Genomic DNA, 22,150 nt, shown 5'->3' on the forward strand with positions numbered 1-22,150 from the left:
CCAGTAAATCAGAGAGTCTTATAATGGGGGACTTTAATTTCCCAGATATTGACTGGAATTTGTGGGTTGGTCACTCGCACACTAGCAAGGCTTTTGTGGATTTATTGGATGATTGTTTTCTACATCAGCATGTTCGTGAGGCAACAAGAGGGAGCAATACTCTTGATCTGATTATCAGTAGTGATTCTTCATGCATTAAGAACCTGCAGATAAATGAACCACTAGGTGGCAGTGATCACAGTGTGTTGAAGTGGGATTTACTCAAGGAGGTAACTACCATCAGAGGTAAAGGGAAGGGTTTTTGTTTTCGTAAAGGCGACTATGATGGTCTGAGACAGTATTTAAATTCTATACAGTGGGACCAACTGATGATGTTACCAACAGCAAACTCAAAATGGGAAGCATTCAAGGAACTAATCTTGGAGGCTACCAGGCTTTACATACCAACTAAGAAATATTGTTCAAGGTTTAGGCCTAAATGGTTGTCAGATGAACTAATGAGACATGTGGCAGAGAAGAAAAATGCATGGGATACATACAAATTAATGGGTGACATGGAAGCCTATGATAGATATAAGTTGGTCTGTAACCAAGTCACAAAGGAGATTAGGCAGGCAAAGGCAGACTATGAAAAATCCTTGGCAAAGGATGCAAAGAAAAACAGAAAAGAGTTCTTTACATACTTGAACTCGAAAAGGAAAGGGATGAATCAGATTGGTCCACTGGATATTGATGGTTCAACAGTTGAGGATCCTGCTCAGGTGGCTAACAATCTAAACGAGTATTTTGCATCTACATTCACGCATGAGGAGTTATTCAGGAAGGAGAATGATGTAGGTAAAGTAAACATTGGCAGTGAGCTGTATGATTTTGTAATAACTGAGAGGAAAGTGGAGGAGAGATTGTTGAGGATAAACATAAAAAAGGCGCCTGGGGTGGATGGGATCTATCCAGTTATATTAAAGGAGGCAGCAAAGGAAGTATGCAAACCCCTAGCCATAATTATGAGAGCTTCTTTGGACTCAGGGGAGGTGCCCATAGACTGGAGATGTGCAAATGTAACCCCAATTCACAAAGGAGGATCAAAGGCTGACACAAGTAATTATAGACCTGTTAGTTTAACTTCTGTTCCAGGTAAATTAATGGAGGCACTGGTTAAAGAAGCACTGCAGGTTCATCTAGACAAGAATTCAGTTATAGCTCAGACGCAGCATGGTTTTGTTAAGGGCAGGTCTTGCCTGACCAATTTGATTGGATACTATGATGTAGTCACAAAAGAACTGGATGCAGGGAATAACTTTGATATTATATATTTGGATCTTAGAAAGGCTTTTGATACTGTTGCACATGGAAGACTGCTGCACAAATTGGAGCAGTGTGGCATTGGAGGCAAATTGCTGCTATGGATAAGGGGATGGTTAAGTGGCAGAAGACAGAGAGTGGTAATCAATGGACACTGCTCAACGTGGACTAATGTTATTAGTGGAGTTCCTCAAGGTTCAGTGTTGGGTCCGTTGTTGTTTTCGGTGTTTATGAATGATATTGATGATGGGATATCAAGGTTAATGTCCAAGTTTGCAGATGATACAAAGGTTGGCAGGGTCGTTAAGGACAATACTGACGCTATGCTGCTGCAACAGGATCTGGAAAGGTTGAACAGATGGGCTGAGAGGTGGCAAATGAGGTTTAACATCGACAAATGTAAAGTGCTGCATATGGGAAACAGTAACCCCAGAGCAACGTATCAACTCTGCGGTACTACACTGACAGTGGTGGAGAATGAAAAGGACCTGGGGGTAATTGTGCAGGCAGATATGAAGTTCTCTGAGCAGTGCAGACGAGCTGCAAGAGTAGCTCATGGTGTCTTGTCAATGATATACAGGAATTTTTCTAGCAGGGATAAGGAGGTGATTATTCCCTTGTATAAGGCAATGGTAAGGCCACATCTTGAGTACTGTATACAGGTCTGGAGGCCTCATTTCAAGAAGGATGAAGAGCTGCTGGAACGGGTACAGAGAAGGGCAACAAGATTAGTAAATGGAACAAAGGGTTGCTCTTACGAAGAAAGGCTTAAGTTTTGCAAATTACAGAGTTTGGAGACTAGGCACCGGCGAGGTGATCTGATAGAGGTGTATAAGGCTTTGAATGGTTTGAGCATGCTCAATGCCAATGGGATTCTTCATCTTTCTCAGAATAATCACCTCAGAGGGCATAAATTGAAATTGAGGAAGGACGGATGTCGGATAGATGTGCGGAAATTTGCCTTTGGCCAGCGGGTGGTTGGTTGGTGGAACCGACTTCCATCACTTGTTGTTGAAGTTGATAGCCTAAACAAATTTAAAGCTCAACTGGACAGGTATTTCGAACGAACGGAGGGGTGAAATGGGAGTGGGTTTTTTTTTTTTTTTTTTTTTTTGGCTGATGCTGAATAAGCTTGCTTTCTTGCATCATATGCCTCTGCTAATGCTAATGCTAATGCTAATATTTGATTCTCTATGGAGGCTAGGTAAATTTGGGATGGGGAGGGCTGAAATTTCCAATCCCGAATATCTGTTGGTATATCTGATTTTAGGCGCCTCCGTAGCCAGGTGGGCAGGAGCAGCAGTGCGTAGCACAGGCTTCTGGATTAGACCGGGGTTCGAGCCCATGAGCCACCAAATACGGAGGATGCGGAAAGGTCAGGGAATGACCACCGCATATACCCAGAGCAATATGGCCTTAGTTGCTAATGGTCCTAAAAACCAAATAACAACAACAATGTCTGATTGTGGAACCGGAAATATCTGGCGTCTAATAGAAGTGAAGTTCTAGTATACTATTGATTGAGAGAGAGGTGCGATTGGTTAAGGTGCTGTCTTCCATTAGGAAATTACGTAAGGCTTGCAGAGTGGATGGCAGGTGTATGTTGGTGTATAAAGAGACTATATCGAAAGATGCTAAAATGTCTTTGTTGGAGATTGTAATAGAACTTATTTTTTCAAATGTTTGGATGGTGTTATTAACTTTATATATATATATATATATATATATATGTTTTTTTTTTTCAGGTTCCACAATCAGATATACCAACAGATATTTGGTTTACCCATGGGATTGGGAATTTCAGCCCCCTATCCCAAATTTACCTAGCCTCCATAGAGAATCAAATATTACAACCTTTCCCTTCAGAGATCAAATTATATGCATGATATGCAGATGACATCCTTATAATAGGGAACAAAACCATAATTGATAACCTTTTCATTACATTTAATTCAATACACGACAGATTAAAATATACTCTTGAAATAGAAGAAAACGGACAAATTAATTTCCTTAACCTTACCATATACAAAATGAACACCAAACTCAGAACTAGAATTTTCAGGAAAAACACTCACACTGGAAAATATTACATTTTGAGTCACACCATCCACTTAGTACAAAAAAAGCTGTCCTCTACAACCAAATTTATAATGCCATCAAATACACAAGATGACCTATCTAACAAACTTCAATACCTTACAGAAAAATTCATATCCAGAAAATACCCTTTTCAACTGATTCAACAAACTATTTCTACCGCCCAAAATAATATCAACAAACCATCCAAACACATTACATGCAGTAACATACATATCGTTCTTCCATACCACAGTAATCTTGCAGGACAATTCCGTCAAGTATTTGCCAGTACTGACATCACTCTCACATTTTCAGCATATAATAAACTAGGATCAATGTTTAATTCATATAAAGATACACATAAATATCAAATCAGTGACATGAACAATATTGTTTATTTAATCAAATGCCAACAAAGCTGCAATGCATGCTACATTGGTAGCACCACCTCTAAATATGACTCCACAACAAATCTAATACAAAAGTGTATTATCATTACAATAGCTTTAGAACAGGACAATCAAACATAGAACTCACACTACATATATAATCCCACAATTACACTCCTTTAGTTGATTCAGCCATCCTCATCGTTAAATTGAAATCTAGTTTTAAAATTTTTCACTACGAAGCCTTAGAATGGTTTCGCTATCATTCTAATTTTAACGTAATAAATGCCAAATTACCCTATAACCTCTCCCAGTTTGGAATCTCACGCACCTGAGATACCCGCATGTATCAAAGAGCATCACGGGAACATAGTAATTTAAATATGCGCGTTTCACTCCCTTCTCACTATCGCCAACTGAAGACGTTAACTATGAAAGCCAATTCGTTACGGCTATTGGCCTCCTCGATTTACAGATATAGGTTCAATAATTTTTAACCTTAAATTCTATGACAACCAAGGACGAAGATGTGCACTTTTATTTCCTTGGGCATATTTTAACTCTGTTTCAAAATAAATTTATCCATATTAATCCCAATTTTAAACTCAAATTAGTATCCGTCCATTCGCAAGCATCAATTGCAGATTATACAAAAGGTGAGTACCGTAAAAATGTAGATCATTATTTAAGTCATAATTATAAATTAAATTTAAAAGAAGGAAGCACTGCCAATAGAGGGACAAAGATATAGTTAGGTTACAGCAGGAGGTGGGGGAGGACCTTCACATAATACATTTGTTCTTTCTACATTTCTCAGTATATATATTTTGTTGCCCTTTATATAGGTTGCACAACCTTCATTTCCACTACATCAGGTAATTTATTATCAAAATTATTTTCATTTTGTGAGAGCTCTAGTCCAGTATATGACTGTTTTCCTAGAAATTTTCACTTCTGATCAAGTTTAGTAATTTATTCAGGAAAAATTTGTGTGAAAGGAGACTTACTGTCTCACTGATATTTATATACTTATCCATCTTTCTCCAATCACTCCATTCACTTTGTACAAGGGCAGTCTTTATTCATCTCTTTAAAATTTCAAAAAATTTATAGATTTTTCCATTCAGTTGGTGACTGTGCTAGAATGTTCTATGAATATTAATCTATCTTTACTGTGTAATAGGAGATGAGTTTTGTAAAGTATATAAAGCACTAGCTATGGCAAAGATAGATGTAAAATTAATTATGCCTATGTAGTGGGTTAAAAAGTGGGTCAGTGAAAGTTGGCTAAAAAGTGGGTTAAAAATTTCCCAGTTTTGCCAATAAATACTGAGAAATCTAAATACTGAAATTTGGAAGTTGATAGCTCTGATTTTAGATTAATTGATAGTATGTAAAAATCTGTAATGAAGAACTTTGTTTTTATGACTGCTTAGTTGTTGTTCTGTTTTCTCCTTTTATCTTCAGTCAAGCTTGGAGACAGGATATGGTTTAGGATTAATGTGTGGACCATTGATTGGAGCATTTTTATATCAGGTAATACAGTTTTTTATACCTTTGTTTATATATATGCCATTTGTTTTTAGTATATGTAAATTCTTCATTGCTTTTTCTGTATTGTTGTGCTTTAGTTTAATATATTAGAAGAGTAATTTTTTAGTTGGTTGAACAAGGATTAATTGTGGCAGATTGCAGCTACTCTAGCTGAGCGGTTTGCATCTTTACTGTAACTCTTTAATGCAGTCAATATGTTTTTGAGTTCAGGAGCCGCTCAATGGCAGTTACCATCAAGTGGCTCCTGAATATGTCCTACAATGTTTATGTATAGGACATATTCATGGAAATTACAGTTATTAAGGTTAAATGGAAGGATTTTCATTTTCTTAAAGGAGATTATATTGGTCTTAGACATTATTTGATTTAAATTCTGTGAGATCAACTGAAATTCCATTCACACACTACAGTGAATAGAAAATAAATTGATTTAAACTCTTACTTTAATAATGGAATTATTAATGGATTTAATATCTTTTAATTTAGAATACATACAAATGGCACTGCAGTCCATGTGTATAGAGCTTTCTCTGTAGTCAATTTATGGCAGGTATACCTAATTAATGTGTGGGATTTTGAATGTTATCTGATAACTAACACAAATATTCACTGATTGGAATAATATATTCCAATAATCTCTGCATACAATCCTGTATGCAGAGATGATGATGATTTTGGTGATGATTTTGATGCAGGTGTTCATCTGCTGGAGGTGGGACCTGTCCTCCAAGTTATCCTTTTAAAGGTTAATGAAAAGACTGCTACCTGTGAGGCTGGCCATTTTAATGATTTTAATTTTAGAAGTTAATTCAGAAATATTTTTGCATAGTTTAGCGATATTGCAAATTATTAAGCTGTATTTTAGCTTTGTTGGTATCAGAAGTTCCTTTGATACAATAATTTTTTTTTTTTTTATATAGACTCCAAACATGAGAGGTATTAGAACCTAGCGTACTTAGTACCGTGCTTGGGTTGGAGGTTGGGAAGACGAAAGAAGATATTTGTTGACATTGGACTTGAACTTCTGTAGACTGTAATTTTCAGGAAATACATATGAAGGAAGGTTGTTCCAGAAAACGGCAGTTGAATGAATAAACGAGGAAGATGAAAAGTTTGTTCTGTGAGTTTCAAGTAGGACAGTAAATGGATGTTGGCTGGTGGCGGCATGTGTTCGGACTGTTTTGAAAGAGAGAGCGGGACTTATAGAAGCCAATTCAGAATAACAATGCCCATATCTGTATGGGCACTGTATGGGAAATATCTGTAGAAGAGGCATGCAGCAGAAACACTACATCCATGAGACAGTGAGCGGAGAGACTCTATTAGAGATGAATCATTAATTAACTAAATGCCCTCTTCTGAATGGAATCAAGAAGCCCGAGAAAGCGAGTGCAGAGACTCTGTTACAGATGAGTCATTAATTAACCTAACTGCTCTCTTCTGAATGGAATCAAGAAGCCTGAGGGAGGTTTTGGGGGCACCACCCCAGATGTAGGAACAATATTCCATGGTAGGGCGGATTTGTGATTTGTACAGAGTGAGCAGCTGTTTGGAAGAAAAATAACGCCGAGAGCAAAAGAGAAAACCAAGTTTTTTTAGATGCAGAGGATGCAATGTTTGTAATGTGCTTGTGCCAAGAGAGATTAGAAGTCAGGGTAATCCCCAAAAGAGATATATCATTTTGCCTAGAAATCAGAGTGTCACCAAAGATAAGCATAGGAGCAGAAGAATCCTTTTTGCGAGATAAAGACAAGGCTGAGTTTTAGAAGTATCGAAATCAACTAAGTTGTCTTTGCCCCACTGGAGATCGGACCAGAATTGAAGAATTGGTAGCAGATTTTCGAGAAGTTTAAGCTGTTTAAGCAGGGCAAGGTTTCTCAAAATGGAAAGTGGAATGCAATGTGCTTTAATCGGCAAAACTATGGATAGGATTTCCAGTCAATGGAAGAAGGTCATTAATATACAAGAGGAAAAGAGTGGGGGAAAGAACTGAACCTTGGGGGAAACTGGCATTAGTGGAGAAGTTAGAAGACTGAGAGCCATCTACCATCACCTCCAGTGAGCGATCAGAGAGAAAACTGGATAACCAATTACAAAAAACAGTTGGCAAACCGTAAGATGGAAGCATGTTTAGAAGACCTTTATGCCAAACACAATCGAAAGCCTTTGAGATGTCTAGAGCAACTACTTGTGTTTCACTGAACTTTTCCATTGAATTAGTCCATAAATGGGCAACATAAGCCAGAATATCACCAGTGGATCGACACTGACGGAATCCATACTGGCAATCGGCTATCAGATAGAAGATTTCTAGGTAGTTTAAGAGTTGGCGGTTAATTGATTTCTCCATTACTTTAGAGAGTAGAAATAATTGCAATGGGATGATAATTGGATAGGAGGGATTTGTCACACTTTTTAGGAACTGGCTGGATATGAGCAAATTTCCAAGCAGAAGGAAAAACACCTTTGGAATAAAAAAGTGAAAAAATGCGGCAAAGAACAGGAGTAAGTTCAGGAGCAACAGGTTTTGAGGACAAGTGGAGAAATACCATTTGGACCTGGAGCTTTCTTAGCATCAAGATTTGTCAAAATCCTTCTGACATCCTTTTGACGGAAGACCACAGGAGGCATTGAATGGAGCGTGTTGGGAATGGTGGGAGGTGTTTTACCAAGATCGTTAATACATGAGTTGGAAGAAAATTGGGATGCTAGCAGGTCAGCTTTATCCTTGGCTGAAGTGACAACAGAACCATATTGTTTGTACAGAGGTGGGAGTGGTGGGGAGAAAAGTTGCTGCCAATAGCTTTGCAAGAGACCAGAATGCTCGGCTACCATTAGGGCAAGAAGCAAGATTTTTACTCTTAGCCTGTTTAAACTGTAGTTTGGACTGATTAATTACTGCTTTACAATTGTTGTGAGCTTTGGTGTAGGCAGAAAATGAAACTGAAGAATTAGAAACTAGCCAATTACGATATGCAACGTTCTTCTCTTGAACAGCATTAGCACATTTATTGGAAAACCAAAGTTTAGATAAAGGACGAGATTTTAAAGTGGAGTGTGGGATAAAGGATTCCATTCCTGCAAGAATAATTTCACAACACGATCTGAGCAAACGTTGACATCAGAAGTTTTGAAACAGTAATCCGACCAAGGAAAAGAAAAAAAAAATCTCACAGGTCATCCCATTTTGCATGCTTCTAATGCCAAATAATGCAAAGTTGGGAATAGACATGAGATAAAAGCTCCATTGGAGAAGAGACAATCACCAAGTTGTGATCTGAGGTGTCTAATGTACCTTTCACTTTGACCGTATACTTAGAGGGGTTGTTTGTGAGAAAAAGATCAAGGATGTTGGCTGTATGGTTAGGATTGTCTGGTATTCTTGTAGGTAAATGAACAATCTGTGCAAGGTCATTAGTAATTGCAGAAGCCTCAGCATCTCGACCAGCTGGATCGGTGTGACTAGAAAACGGAAGCCAGCTGGAGTTGTGAACATTGAAATCACCAAGGAAAATTACCTCACTGTTAGGAAAATTGGACTGCAGAAAGTCAAGTTGCAAAGAGAGGAAGTCAAAGAGCCCCAAGTGATTAGTGGAGTTGGGAGAATGGTAGAGACAACAGATGAATTTGACACAATGAGGTAGAGAGATTTTAAGCCAGAGAAGATCGAAAAGAGGAGATTACAAATTACCAAATCTTTGACAGGGAATATCAGAATGGACATATGCACGTACCACCTTTGAGGTGAAAGGAATCATACAGCGAATAATTTGGGCAACTGAGATGAGCAGTAGTTGAATCAACCAATAACTGAGATTCTGTCAGAAAAAGTACATGGTGTTTGGCAGACTGCAAGTGAAAATGGACATTGTTGAGATTAGAATTGAGACCACTTATATTTGTGAAATGAATTAGGAAGTGTTTGGGAGGTTTAGATCTTTTGGTAGATAAGCTTGCTCTATTAGTTTGACAAATAGAGGCAACTGGAGAGGGCAATACTCTTGATCTGGTTATCAGCAGTGATCATTCGTGTATTAAGAATTTGCAGATAAAGGAACCACTAGGTGGCAGTGATCACAGTGTACTGATGTGGGATTTACTTAAAGATATAATTACCATCAGGGGTAAAGGAAAGGGTTTTTGCTTCTGTAAAGGTGAATGCAGTGGTCTCAGACAGTTTTTAAATTCTGTAGAGTGGGATCAACTGACAATGTTACGAACAGTAAATTCTGAGTGGGAAGCATTCGAGGAATTAATCGTGGAAGCTACTAAAAGTTTCATACCTATTAAGAAATATTGTTCAAGGTTTAGGCCTAAATGGTTATCAAATGAACTAATGAGACTCGTGACAGACAAAAAATGCATGGGATGCATATAAATTATCAAGTGACTCAGAAGCCTATGATAGATATAAGCTAGTCTGTAATCAGGTCACAAAGGATGTTAGGCAGGTGAAGGCAGATTGCGAGAAATCTTTGGCAAAGGATTCTAAGAAAAACAGCAAAGATTTCTTTACTTATATAAACTCTAAAAGGAAGGGGATGTATCTGATTGGTCCACTTGACATTGATGGTTCGACTGTTGATGATACTGCTCAGATAGCATACAAACTGAATGAGTATTTTGCATCTACATTCACACATGAGAAGTTATTAAGGTTTGAAAATGGCAGAAGATTATCAAATTGTAGCAGGGTGCTTTTGTAATAACTGAGAGCAAAGTGAGGGAGAAATTTTTGAAGTTAAACATAAGAAAGGTACCTAGGGTGGATGGGATCTATCCAGTTATATTAAAGGAGGTGGCGAAGGAACTAAGCAAACCCTTAGCCATAATTATTATTATTATTATTATTATTATTAATAGCCATATGGTGCAAGGAAGCCTGAGGCTTATGCTGCACCGGCTAAAAAAAAAAAAAAATTTCCTATTACCCTGAGAGAGAGAGAAGTAGAAAGGAATCACCAAGAAAGAGAAGAATGATGATATCCAGCTCAGGACCCTGGGTGTGCCAAGCCCATACTCACCAGATGTGAACCCCTGGGGTTAATGAGAGCATCCTTGGAGTCAGGGGAGATCCCCACGCACTGGAGATGTGCAAATGTATCCCCAATTCACAAAGAGGGATCGAAGGGTGACACAAGTAATTACAGACCAGTTAGTTTAACTTCTGTTCTCGGTAAAATAATGGAGTCACTGGTTAAAGATGCATTGCAGGATCATCTAGACAAGACTGCAGCAATAATTCAGACACAGCATGGGTCTGTTAAGGGAAAGTCTTGTCTGACAAATTTGATAGGATATTATGATGTGGTTACAAAGGAACTGGATGAAAAAAATAATTGTGATATCATATATTTGGATTTCAGGAAAGCTTTTGACACTGTTGCGCATGGAAGATTATTGTACAAATTGGAGCAGAATGGTATTAAGGGTAAGTTGTTACAATGGATAAAAGGATGGTTAAGTGGGAGAAGACAGAGGGTGGTAATCAATGGGTGCTGCTCTTCGTGAACTAATGTTATTAGTGGAGTCCCACAGGGTTCGGTGTTGGGTCCACTGTTGTTTTGTATATTTATCAATGATATTGATGAAGGTATATCAGGCTTAATGTCGAAGTTTGCAGATGGTACAAAGGTTCGCAGGGTTGTTAATGACAGTAATGGCAGTGTGCCACTGCAACAGGATCTAGAAAATTTGGGCAGATGGGCTAAGAAGTGGCAACTGGAGTTTAACCTTGACAAATGCAAAGTACTGCATATGGGTAGAAGTAACCCCAGAAAAACGTACCAACCGTGTGGTACTACACTTAAGGTGGTAGAAAATGAAGAAGACCTGGGAGTAATTGTGCAGTCGGATATGAAGTTTTCTGAGCAATGCAGACAGGCTGCCAGTACAGATCATGGTGTTTTGTCAATGATATACAGGGTGTGTGTCTCAAAAATATTGGTACAAACGTTTAAGGGAGGTAGGTAATATCTAAAGGAATGTGAATCGCATAGGAACCCATAACCGGAAACATCTGTACACAGCGCTGTTCATCAGTTCGCTAGAGGGAAAATTTCTGGTTTACTCATTCAAGCAGTAGTTGCTGCATGAAGAGCATGCATGGATATACGAACTGTGAGCTGGCAGACATGCACCTAGTGTATGGATTAGCAGAGTGCAATGGACGAGCCGCTCAATGAATTTATGGAGAATGCTTCCCAGACAGACATGTACCGGACCACCGTTTGTTTGTGCGATTATGGGTCATTTAGAGGTAACAGGAAGTAGTGTGGGCAGACCATGTTCGACGCGAACTCCCGCCATGGAAGAAAGTGTGTTGAATGCCATCCAGAATAATCCTACTACAAGCACACGTGCCATTGCCTCTGCCTTAGGAGTGTCTCGTTGCAGTGTATAGTGTGTCTGGCATGGGAGCAGTAACTGGCACGACGATTCCTAAGTGGAGTCCTACTAAGGAATCATCATGCCAGTTACTGCTCCCCCAAGATCATCCTGCACGTGTGGCTTTTGCGCAGTGGTTTCTCAAAGAAAGTGTTCAAGACTTGAATTTTCCAGGCTATGTTTTGTTCACGGATGAGGCTTATTTCATTCAGGAAGGCTTATTCAATCAGCACAATGCTCATGTGTAGGCTCACGACAACCCACACGGTGTGCGCTCCCATGCGGCATAACATCGTTTCGCAATAAATGTGTGGGCAGGTATGGTCAGTGACTGCTTAGTCGGCCCATACCTGTTACCATCCCGCAAGAACTCCGTTAAATATCGGTCTTTCTTCAACAAGTTCTCCCAGGGTTACTTGATGATGTTCCAGCAAATGTGAGACGCAACATTTGGTTTCAACATGACAGGGCGCCTAACCATTATGGAAGGTGTGTTCGTGACCATTTTAACAGGCGTTTTGGGTGTTGATGGATTGGCCGTGGTGGACCCGTTGCCTGGCCCCCCACGCTCACCTGATTTATTGAGCCTTGATTTCTTTCTGTGGGGGCCCCTCAAATCTATCGCCTGTGGAGATGGAAATGGATCTCATGGCGAGACTCGTCTGTGCTGCTGCTACTGTCAAAGAAACTCCAGGTGTGTTCAACCGTGTCCGCCAATCCATGCTGTGTCGGTGTCACGCATGCATCACGTCTCATGGTGGAACCTTGGAGCATCTGTTGTAACATCATGAAATGCATCCATCTTGTACTCCATTGTTAATATTATGTGAAATAAATGTTTACCACTAATTACTGTCTTCTGTCATTAATTGCTTCTTGTGCCTCTGCTACTACTTTTCCATGATGTTTCCGGTTATGGGTTCCTATGCGATTCACATTGCTTTAGATGTTACCTACCTCCCTTGAACGTTTGTACCAATATTTTTGAGACACCCTGTATAGGAGTTTTGCTAGCAATGAAAAGGAGGTGATCTGTATAAGGCATTGGTCAGGCCACACCTCGAGTACTGTGTACAGGTCTGGAGTCCTCATTTTAGGAAGGATGTAGAGTTACTAGAACAAGTACAGAGAAGGGAAACAAGATTAGTAAGAGTAACAAAGGGGTACAAGAAGAGAGGCTTAAGTTCTGCAAGCTGCAGCATCTGGAGACTAAGCACCTACGAGGTGATCTGATTAAGGTGTATTAGGGTCTTGAATGGTTTGAGCAGGCTCAGTGCTGATGGGATTCTTCCGCTTGGTCAGATTAAGAACCTGAGGGGGCATAAATTTAAATTAAGAAAAGACATGTAGAATAGATGTGCGGAAATTTGCCTTTAGCCAGCGAGTGGTTAATTGCTGGAACAAACTTCCATCTGTCGTTGTTGAAGTTAATAGGTTAAAGAAATTTAAGGAGGAACTGGACAGGCATTTGGAAGGAATGGTGTGATTTTTTTTTTTTTTTTTTTGGCTGATGCTGCATCACATGCCACTACTACTAATACTACTACAGTAATACCCCGAAGTTACGCGATAGGTGGGTCCGACGAAAATCACGTAAGTCGAATTCGCGTAAGTCGGGGTACAACTTTGCATATAAATACATATAAATTTTGCTTAATTGGGACCAAGGACTAACAAAAACACTAGTTTAGAAGAAAAATATTAATAAAATTGCAGTTCTTTATACATATTAATACAAAATATGTATTAAAAAAACAAATGACTTGCGTTAAAAGGCTATTTCGATGTCGATGGCTTCATAAAATCTCACAAATTCGTCTGACGACACAGCGCGTTCTTTTTTTCCCGCAGAATTTCTTCGTAGCAAGCTAATAATTTTTTTATTCCTTGCTTTGTAGCTGTAACGCGTTCTTCGTTGGAGTCTATGTTTTCTAAAATTTTTAAGCCCTTTACAATTGAGCCCTTTTCAATTTTCAACCTGTCAAGTTTGCAATTGTCATGTGCTTTTCGCCGTTGCTTCATTTAGGCCTGTAGCACGTGCAATATCACATGGTCTTTCATTTCGCTCAAAGCGTTTCACAATTTCATATTTTTTCTCTATCGACAGAGGCGGACTGGCCATAAGCCTTACCGGGGAAACCCCGGTGGGCCAGTGTGATTTTGGCCATAAACCATAGTATGAGGCCACTATAAATTTTCCCGGGTAAGAATTTTTGACCCAGTCCGCCTCTGTTTATCGATAATTGCTTTTCTTTTTCTCTCTGAATCTGCAGTGTCTTCACCAGGACGCTTCCTTTTCACACCTTTTAATTAAGTATTTTACTCATTTTTAGGGAATAAAGCACAATTACAAAACGAGGAGGCACGCTTGATACGCATAAACAAAGCTGCTCGCATGTAGCAACTGAATAAACAACACCATAAAGGCAGAGATACGCTATTAACACCTCACATTTCTAGGGGTTACTACCATAAAACAATAAAAATCCAGTTGCGTTTCTGCTAGTGAAATCTGTTATAAACTGGTAGTAAACTCGATCTAATTGCATTTGCGATTATACCGATAGCTGGAATTGTGTTGGTTTTTACGTTATTATGGTGAAATGTGTTTCCCCTTCACTGATATAAAAAACATAAAAGCAGCAAAGTTGAATTTTGTTCATCTTTCGCTCTCATTCTCCGCCGTCGCACCGTATATCGATAACATATGAAAAACTACCTTGAAGATAGTGGGCGGAAGCGTTGCCAAACGAAAAAATCAAGAACCGCGTAACTCCGAGTTCGCGTAAGTCGGGGTAGCGTAAGTCGGGGTATTACTGTACTACTATTACTAATTCATGGTGTATTCAATAGTAAGAAAAAGTGGGTGGGACATGCTGTACGAAGTAATGAAATTTTTGGATATGGCGTACACATAGTAAGAATATACCCAGATCCTTGACATAAAGGGCCTCGACAATCCTCCCCGCATACACACTACTCAGACTCCCTCCAGTCACTATCTGGCAGAGTAGAGGTAGCAAGATTATACACTAGCTGATCCGGAAGCCTCCTAAAGAGTTACCAATAGGTTCTGTTCAGGTGTACTAACTAGCGGCCGGCTTGCGAACATCATTTTAGAGCTGTACCCTCGAAATGTAAGGAATATTGGATCTCTCCACGATGTTCATTATAACCTCAAAAGTCATCAGTCATACTGCATGATGGAAGAGATGAGGAAGATCAAATCAGAAATGCTATTACAGTTTTTATGTTTTTAAATTTTAAATATAAATTTTCATTTCATAACAACATTATTTGTATGCCAATTTCAGTTTGCACATGAGTTGTTCATCAATTTATAATTTTTATGTCAGATTTTTTTGAAAGAGATGGTCTGTATTAATAAAAAATAGGTACATCATTTATTTTTAGCATATGTTTTTCATATGCTAAAAGGAAGGATAGAAGTTTACTAAACTCTTAACAGGGAGCTAAATGGTTATGTAATAACAGAGAGCAAAGTGGAGGAGAAATTGTTGAAGCCGGTAAACATAAAAAAAGGCACTTGGTATGGATAGAATCTATCCAGTTATATTGAAGGAGGTAGCGAGGGAAGTAAGCAAACCCTTAGCCTTAATTATGAGAGCATCCTTAGATTCGGGGAAGGTCCCCATGTACTGGGGATGTGCAAATGTATCCACAGTTCACAAAGGGGGATCAAAGGGTGACACGAGTAATTACAGACCTCTTAGTTTAACTTCTGTTGTGGGGAAAATAGTGGAGTCACTGGTTAAAGAAATTTTGCACGATCATCTATACAAGACTGCAGTAATAATTCAGAAAGAGCATGGGTTTGTTAAGGGGAACTCTTGCCTGACCAATTTGATTTTAGAACAAATTGGTCAGGCACAAAGGAACTGGATGTAAAGAATAATTTGGATATCATATTCTTGGATTTCAGGGAAGTTTTTGATACTGTTGCTCATGGAAGACTGCTGGAGCAGTATGGCATTAAGGGCAAGTTGCTACAATGGATAAAGTAATGGTTGAGTGGGAGATGCCAGAGAGTGGTAATAAATGGACACTGCTCTATGTGGACTAATGTTATTAGCAGAGTCCCCCAGGACTCTGCTAATAACAGAGTGCTGGGCCCATTGTTGTTTTATGTATTTATCACTGATATATCAGTGAAGGTATATATCAGTCTGGCTAAATGTCCAAGTTTGCAAATAATACAAAGGTTGGCAGGGTTGTTAAGTAAAGACAGTATGCTACTGAAATAGGATCTGGAAATGATGAGCAGATGGGCTGAGAAGTGGCAACTGAAGTTTAACATTGACAAATGCAAAGTACTGCATATTGTTTGCAGTAATCCAAGAGAAACGTACCACTGTGTGGTACTACACTCGGGGAAGTGAAGAATGAAAAAGACTTGGGGGTAATTGTGCAGTCAGATATGAAGTTCTCTGAGCAGTGCAGATGGGCTGCCAGAGCAGGTCATGGAGTGTTGTCAATGATATATAAGAATTTTGCTAGCAGAGACAAGGAGGTAATTATCCCTTTGTATAAGGCATTGGTCAGGCCACACCTTGAGTACTGCATACAGGTCTGGAGGCCTCATTTTAGGAAGGATGTAGAGTTACTAGAACAAGTACAGAGAAGGGCAACAAGATTAGTAAGAGGAACAAAGGGGTGCAAGAAGAGAGGCTTAATTTCTGCAAGCTGCAGCATCTGGAGATAAGCAGCTATGAGGTGATCTGATTAAGGTGTATTAGGGTCTTGAATGATTTGAGCAGGCTCAATGCTGATGGGATTCTTTCGCTTGGTCAGATTAAGAACCTGAGGGGGCATGAATTCAAATTGAGGAAAGACAGTTGCAGAATAGATGCAGAAGTTTGCTTTTAGCCAGCGGGTAGTTGATTTCTGGAACAGACTTCCATCTGTTGTTGTGGAAGTTGGTAGCTTAAATAAATTTAAGGCTGAACTAGACAAACATTTGGAGTGACTGGATTGGTGAAGAGGGAAAGTTTTTTTTTTTTTTTTTTCAGTGATGCTGTATAAGCTTGCTTTCTTGCATCATAAGCCTCAAATAATGCTAATATACAAATTTGTATCAAAGGAAATACAGTCAGACCTCTATATAATGAAATCAATCATTTGCTTGAAAAATTCATAAAACAGATTTCATTATAAAGAAATATGACCTTTTCAACAGTGAAAAATACTGTAATTCAACATTCAGAAATATAGTAAAAGATGGGAAATAAATCAGAAATAAATGGGAATGAATAAATTTTCAAACATTTTAAAACAATAAATTTGCTAATGCATACATATTAAGAAATAATTACTTACATGATGCACACAATATATTAGTACTGTTTTAAGAATTATTTTGTAAACTATTTGGTTATTTTTTGTTATAAATTGGATTTTACTGTACGTCGTTCATAAAATTGTTCACATTTGTTTAAACACTCAAATATATTTTCTGGCACCTATTCTTTACACTGAAGTCCTCAATGCAAAGTTTCAAATGCTGCCAACGTTTCATGTTTGGAAGGTTTAATATTTCCCCTCGTTGCCTTCATTACCCTCAATGGGTCGATATTCACTAGTGTGAATATCGACCCATTGTCGATATTCACACTAGTTCTTTGAATACTGTCCAAAATGTTGGAGCCACTCAGATATTCAGCTACTATGACATCATTATCAACTCCTACAAATTCGTAAAGAACAGTTGCTCCACTGATCAAACCTCTTGTGGTAAAACCTATTGTGGTAATGGAATAACCCCTGCTTGGAGTTCTTCACAAGGTTGCTCAATATCTTGTAGTAACAGTGATGAGAGGGATCATCCCTCTCATCACTGTTAATTGGCATTTTAGCAAAAAAACCTGCTTTTGCAAAACAATTCTTAATTGTTGTTTCTGTCACATCTTGACTTTACCCCTTCCCCAACCCTGATGTGCACATCCACAAATATATAAGAATCTGTGTTGGCTGGTTCTGTTCTCAGCATAATTTTTTTCCTTCAGTAGTGCATTTTCAAGATCTTGTAATGCCTTGGTCCATTGGCTGAAGTTTAGACGAGGTATTCGGGGGCACAAAAACAAGCTTCATGCTTGTAATTACTGAGTGAAGGTGGGCAGGGCAGTTGTCGACTTGCAAAGCAATTTTTCTGTTTTCTTTCATAATCTTTCTATCAAAATTTAAAATCTATCTTTCAAAAATTTCACTTGTCATCCAAGATTTTTTGTTATAGTTGTAGTACAACTCTGATGACTTTACTCCTTTGAAACATCAAGGTTGTTTACTTTTGCCTATTACCAAAACCTTCAGTTTTTTGTTACAAGTCATATTTGCACCAATCAAGAGGGTAATTCTCTCCTTACTTTTTTTAACACCTACACATTTATCACCTTTAAAAGTCAGTGTCTTGTTCGGCAGCCATTTAAAAAATAGACATGTTTCATTAATGTTAAATATGTCTTTGTGCTCGTAGTCCTCCATAATTTTTTCCAAACTGTTTCTTTCCAATGGGTGCAGTCTTCTTCGAGTACAACTCCACTCTGACCAGAAATGTCTTTTTCGAGTAAGCCATGGTGCTCTTTAAATTATTCCAGCCAACCAGAACTGGCTTGGAATGTTTCATGCCCTAGAAAAGATGCGTACCCCATAGCTTTTTCTTTTATTAATGGCCCTAATATCGGCATGTTTTGATTTGAATCAGTTTCACCCACTTAAAAATGGCTTCACATACGTCTTCATGCAGGCATAATTTCTCACACTTCCGGCTGGGTCCCATTTCCTCAAACAGTTTGAAAATCAAAACATTTTTAGGATAGTTGACACACACTACTGGCAGAGATATCAAATTTTAAAGCGATTTCTTTTTTTTTTAATGCCCCGATATACACCATTAAGCACTTCCACTTTTTCCACTACACTCGAGGATTTCTTTTTAGTGGTAAGGTTACTTGCAGAGCAGCTAAAACAAAACTGATTTAGCGACTATTTGTACATACCATGTAAACAGAGACAGAGGAAATTTAGTGAAGTGCTGATGACTCATTTCTGTGAAACAACAGATGAATTTCTGGGATAAAGGAAAATCACTCTCCTAATTCTCTAATAGGGCGCTTACAGCAGAAAGTAGGTTGGTCAGAGCTAATGTCCATGTCACAAATATGCCTTAATGTTTCTCTTCATCACTTACATATATGATGAAGGGATACCTTGTCCTGAAAGCTTCTATTTTATTGCTGTTTAGCTATATACATCTTAATGCTTTTATTTTATATCTGTTTTAGTAGTTTATTTATGTATATATCTATTTATTTATTTATTTTTTTTAATAAAGTTTAACTTAAATCAGTCTCGGTCATTACTAGAAATTGTAGTGAATAAGAAATTTGTCAGCATTCTTCCCCCCCCCTCTCCCCACAACTTCAGTGGACATTACAATTACAGTTCACTGTGAATTGAATAGTTTTGCTCAGTACACTATAAACAAGGAAGGTTCTTAGATTCAGTGTTCAATGTACCTAGCATCACCACTGAAGAAATGCTAATCAACACTGAAGCAGCCATCTGGGGAAATGGTGAAAGATTTCCATAAGTGTGATAATGGTCATCATCCAATAGCCCAGCTGATTTGATGTTCCTGTTGTTTATTAGCAGGTCTTGAACCTTGAGGCGTATGCTCAAGATGGAAACTTGTGCCTCATTTAATGAAGTTTGTTAGTAATTCTAACTAGCCCATAGGCTGCATATGGGATTGTTTCTAGTACAGTGAAGGAATTCTTAAAGAATTATTTAGTCCTGCATTCATAGAATCTGCCTGTTCTCATTTATGAATGTTGCCACAAGGTGCATCAATATGGTCCATAAGATTTTTGTTTTAAACAAATTTAATCTGGTGGCATGAGATATATGAAAAATTTAGAAACTTGAAGTGTTCCAGTATGGCCATATATGGTTTAAAATTATAACAAATCTAAATATAAATTTTAAATTATGTAAAAGTTGTATATAGGAGATTATTTTTATTCTGTCTCTTCACCTTTTTTAATTATATTATCTCACTGGCAGTCACATAAAAAACCATGTAAAAGATATTGCAAACTTTGTATCACATTTTTTTCCTATTCAATGAGACTTCTCAAACTTTTATTAGAGAAGTTAATATCTTACAAAGCCAAAAATTATCTTACAAAGTAAAGTAGTGCATGTTACTTTTGAGCGAGTATATGATTTTTGATTGAAGTCAGTGCAAAAAAAAAAAAAACCAACAACCAACCTCATACAACCAACAGTTAGCCCCCTTAATTTTAAAGTTTTACTTTTCCCTCTGGGAAAGTATAGGAGTTGGCAAGTGGACTTCATTTTCTATATTTTTAAATATATTAAATTTTCTGTCTCTTTTAATATTATTTCAAAAGTTCAAAAAATGTCTATGTAATGCCTTTCACAGAATATTCTTTCCTTTTTTTATTAGGTGGGTGGATTTTATCTACCTTTTGCTACACTTGGTGGCGTTTTATTCATAGGAGCTGGAATCACATTCTTTCTTTTTCAACCTGGTATGTAAGAAATAAAGTATTTTTATTTTTTTTTATAGTAAATATACTTTATTAAGACAATAGGGGTTTTGGTTTCACACATCTATCCTACAATCAACGTCCATTAATACTTTTTCAGTTTAAACTTATGTCTCCTTGTGTGTTGTCTGAGAAAGAATAAGGATGCCATCAGCATTTAGTTTAGTCAACCCATTTAAAGCCTTAAATACTTCAGTGAAGTCTCCTCAAAAGTGCCTAGTTTCCAAGCACCCATATGAAGAGATCCACATCTTTCTTAAAATAAGGCTTCCAAGTTACTGTCTGTTTCAATTTGTGCTCAAGATGTGGCCTATCATTGCTTTATATAATGGGATAATCACTTCCCAGTCCCTGTTGGCAAAATTCCTGTATATCATTTACACAATCTCATGGGCTGCCTTAGCTGCCTGTCTGAATTGCTCAGAGTACTTGATGCTTGACTGTACAGTGAAGAAATTACCCCTAAGTCTCTTTTCTTCTCCACCACCTTGAGAGTGGTACTACCCAAAAGCTATGTCATTCTGGGATTACTGCTGCCGTAATATGCAGTAATTTGCATTTATCAATATTAAACCTCAATTGCTACTTCACAATCTATCTGTCTAATTTTTCTAGGTCTTTTTGTGATAGGACACCTTCATTCTTGTCATTAACTGCCATGGCAACCTTTGTATCATCTTCAAACTTAGACAATAAGCTTGTAAGTGACAAATCCTTTGCCTTCATCAATATTGTTAATAAATAAGGGGCCAAGCAGTGAATCCTAAGGGACTGTACTAATAACAGTAGTCCAAGAAGAGCAATGTCCATTTATAACCATCTATCTTCTGCCACTCAACCATCCCTTTAACCACAGTGGTAACTTGCCACACTGCTCCAATTTGTGCAGCAGTTTTTCATGTGGAAGAGTATTAAAAGAGGTTACTCATATGTCATAGGTTCTCTCATTATTCTGGAGGGGCCTATCACAAGTTCATTCCATAATGCTGATTGTTCATTCCATATAACTGGCCTGTTGACTGTTCCAAGACGATGGTGCCACAGCTTTGCAGGGTGCAAATTGCAGAGAAGTCCATTGATGTGCAGCATTTGTAATGGTTTGCACAGTTGCCAGGCATGAATTTCATTGATAATCTGTGGATCACTTGAAACAGTGCACCTGAAATAGGCTTTAACAATCAACAAATCTGAAAAGCCATTCTTGAACTTGAATGGAATAACATCACCAGGAACACCTGTGCACATCTATTGAAATCCATTCTATGCAGGATTGTCCATATGTTATTCTGTTCATCAGTTTATTGTTATTGCTGTTCATATGTGCATTTTGTTATTGCTGTTAAAAGTGGACCTGTATACTATTTAAACTTTTTAAAATGACAAATTACACTTGGTTCACAAATTAATTTTGTGAACCAAGTTCCTGTGTGTCTGATTCTAATATCATATACCATTTTTATGAAACTTGTGTCAAGCTCACAAACCTAGGGCACATTGATCTTTTGTCTGTAATCAAGATTTTTACAACCTGTGTACCTTCACTTCAACCTGCTTCAGCTACATTTAGTATTGGAATACATTTTGCCACTCTTGTAGCTAGGGCAATCAGGATTTCATCCACATTCCTAGTGACTTAGCAGGTGCAGTTTGCATTGCATAAGGAATTGAAGTCCCCCCCCCCATGTGGCTGGTACACTCAAATTTTCAGCTGAATGAAAATTTGAATGTACCAGCTGAATTGGATGAAATATTAAAACCTAGTGACCTTTGATATCAGGAGATTCCTACTGGTCTTGCCAAGTTTGCTGGCATAGAAAAAAATGTGCACTGAAGGGCATCGAATCAGAT

General features: G+C 38.1%; 1 protein-coding gene across 1 annotated transcript in view; it reads left to right on the forward strand.

The window, feature by feature from the left end:
* The window catches only part of LOC150077667 (MFS-type transporter SLC18B1-like), a 227,083-nt gene that overhangs the window by 26,371 nt on the left and 178,562 nt on the right, over positions 1–22,150 (forward strand). The window contains exons 4-5 of the mRNA XM_090385198.1: positions 5,241–5,309; positions 20,200–20,284. Coding sequence (XP_090241324.1) covers positions 5,241–5,309; positions 20,200–20,284 — 154 coding nt within the window. The remainder of the gene's footprint in view (positions 1–5,240; positions 5,310–20,199; positions 20,285–22,150) is intronic.

The sequence above is a fragment of the Mastigoproctus giganteus genome, chromosome 11 (assembly GCF_048544385.1).
Source record: "Mastigoproctus giganteus isolate SK-2022 chromosome 11, ASM4854438v1, whole genome shotgun sequence".
Classification (NCBI taxonomy): Eukaryota; Metazoa; Arthropoda; class Arachnida; order Uropygi; family Thelyphonidae; genus Mastigoproctus; species Mastigoproctus giganteus.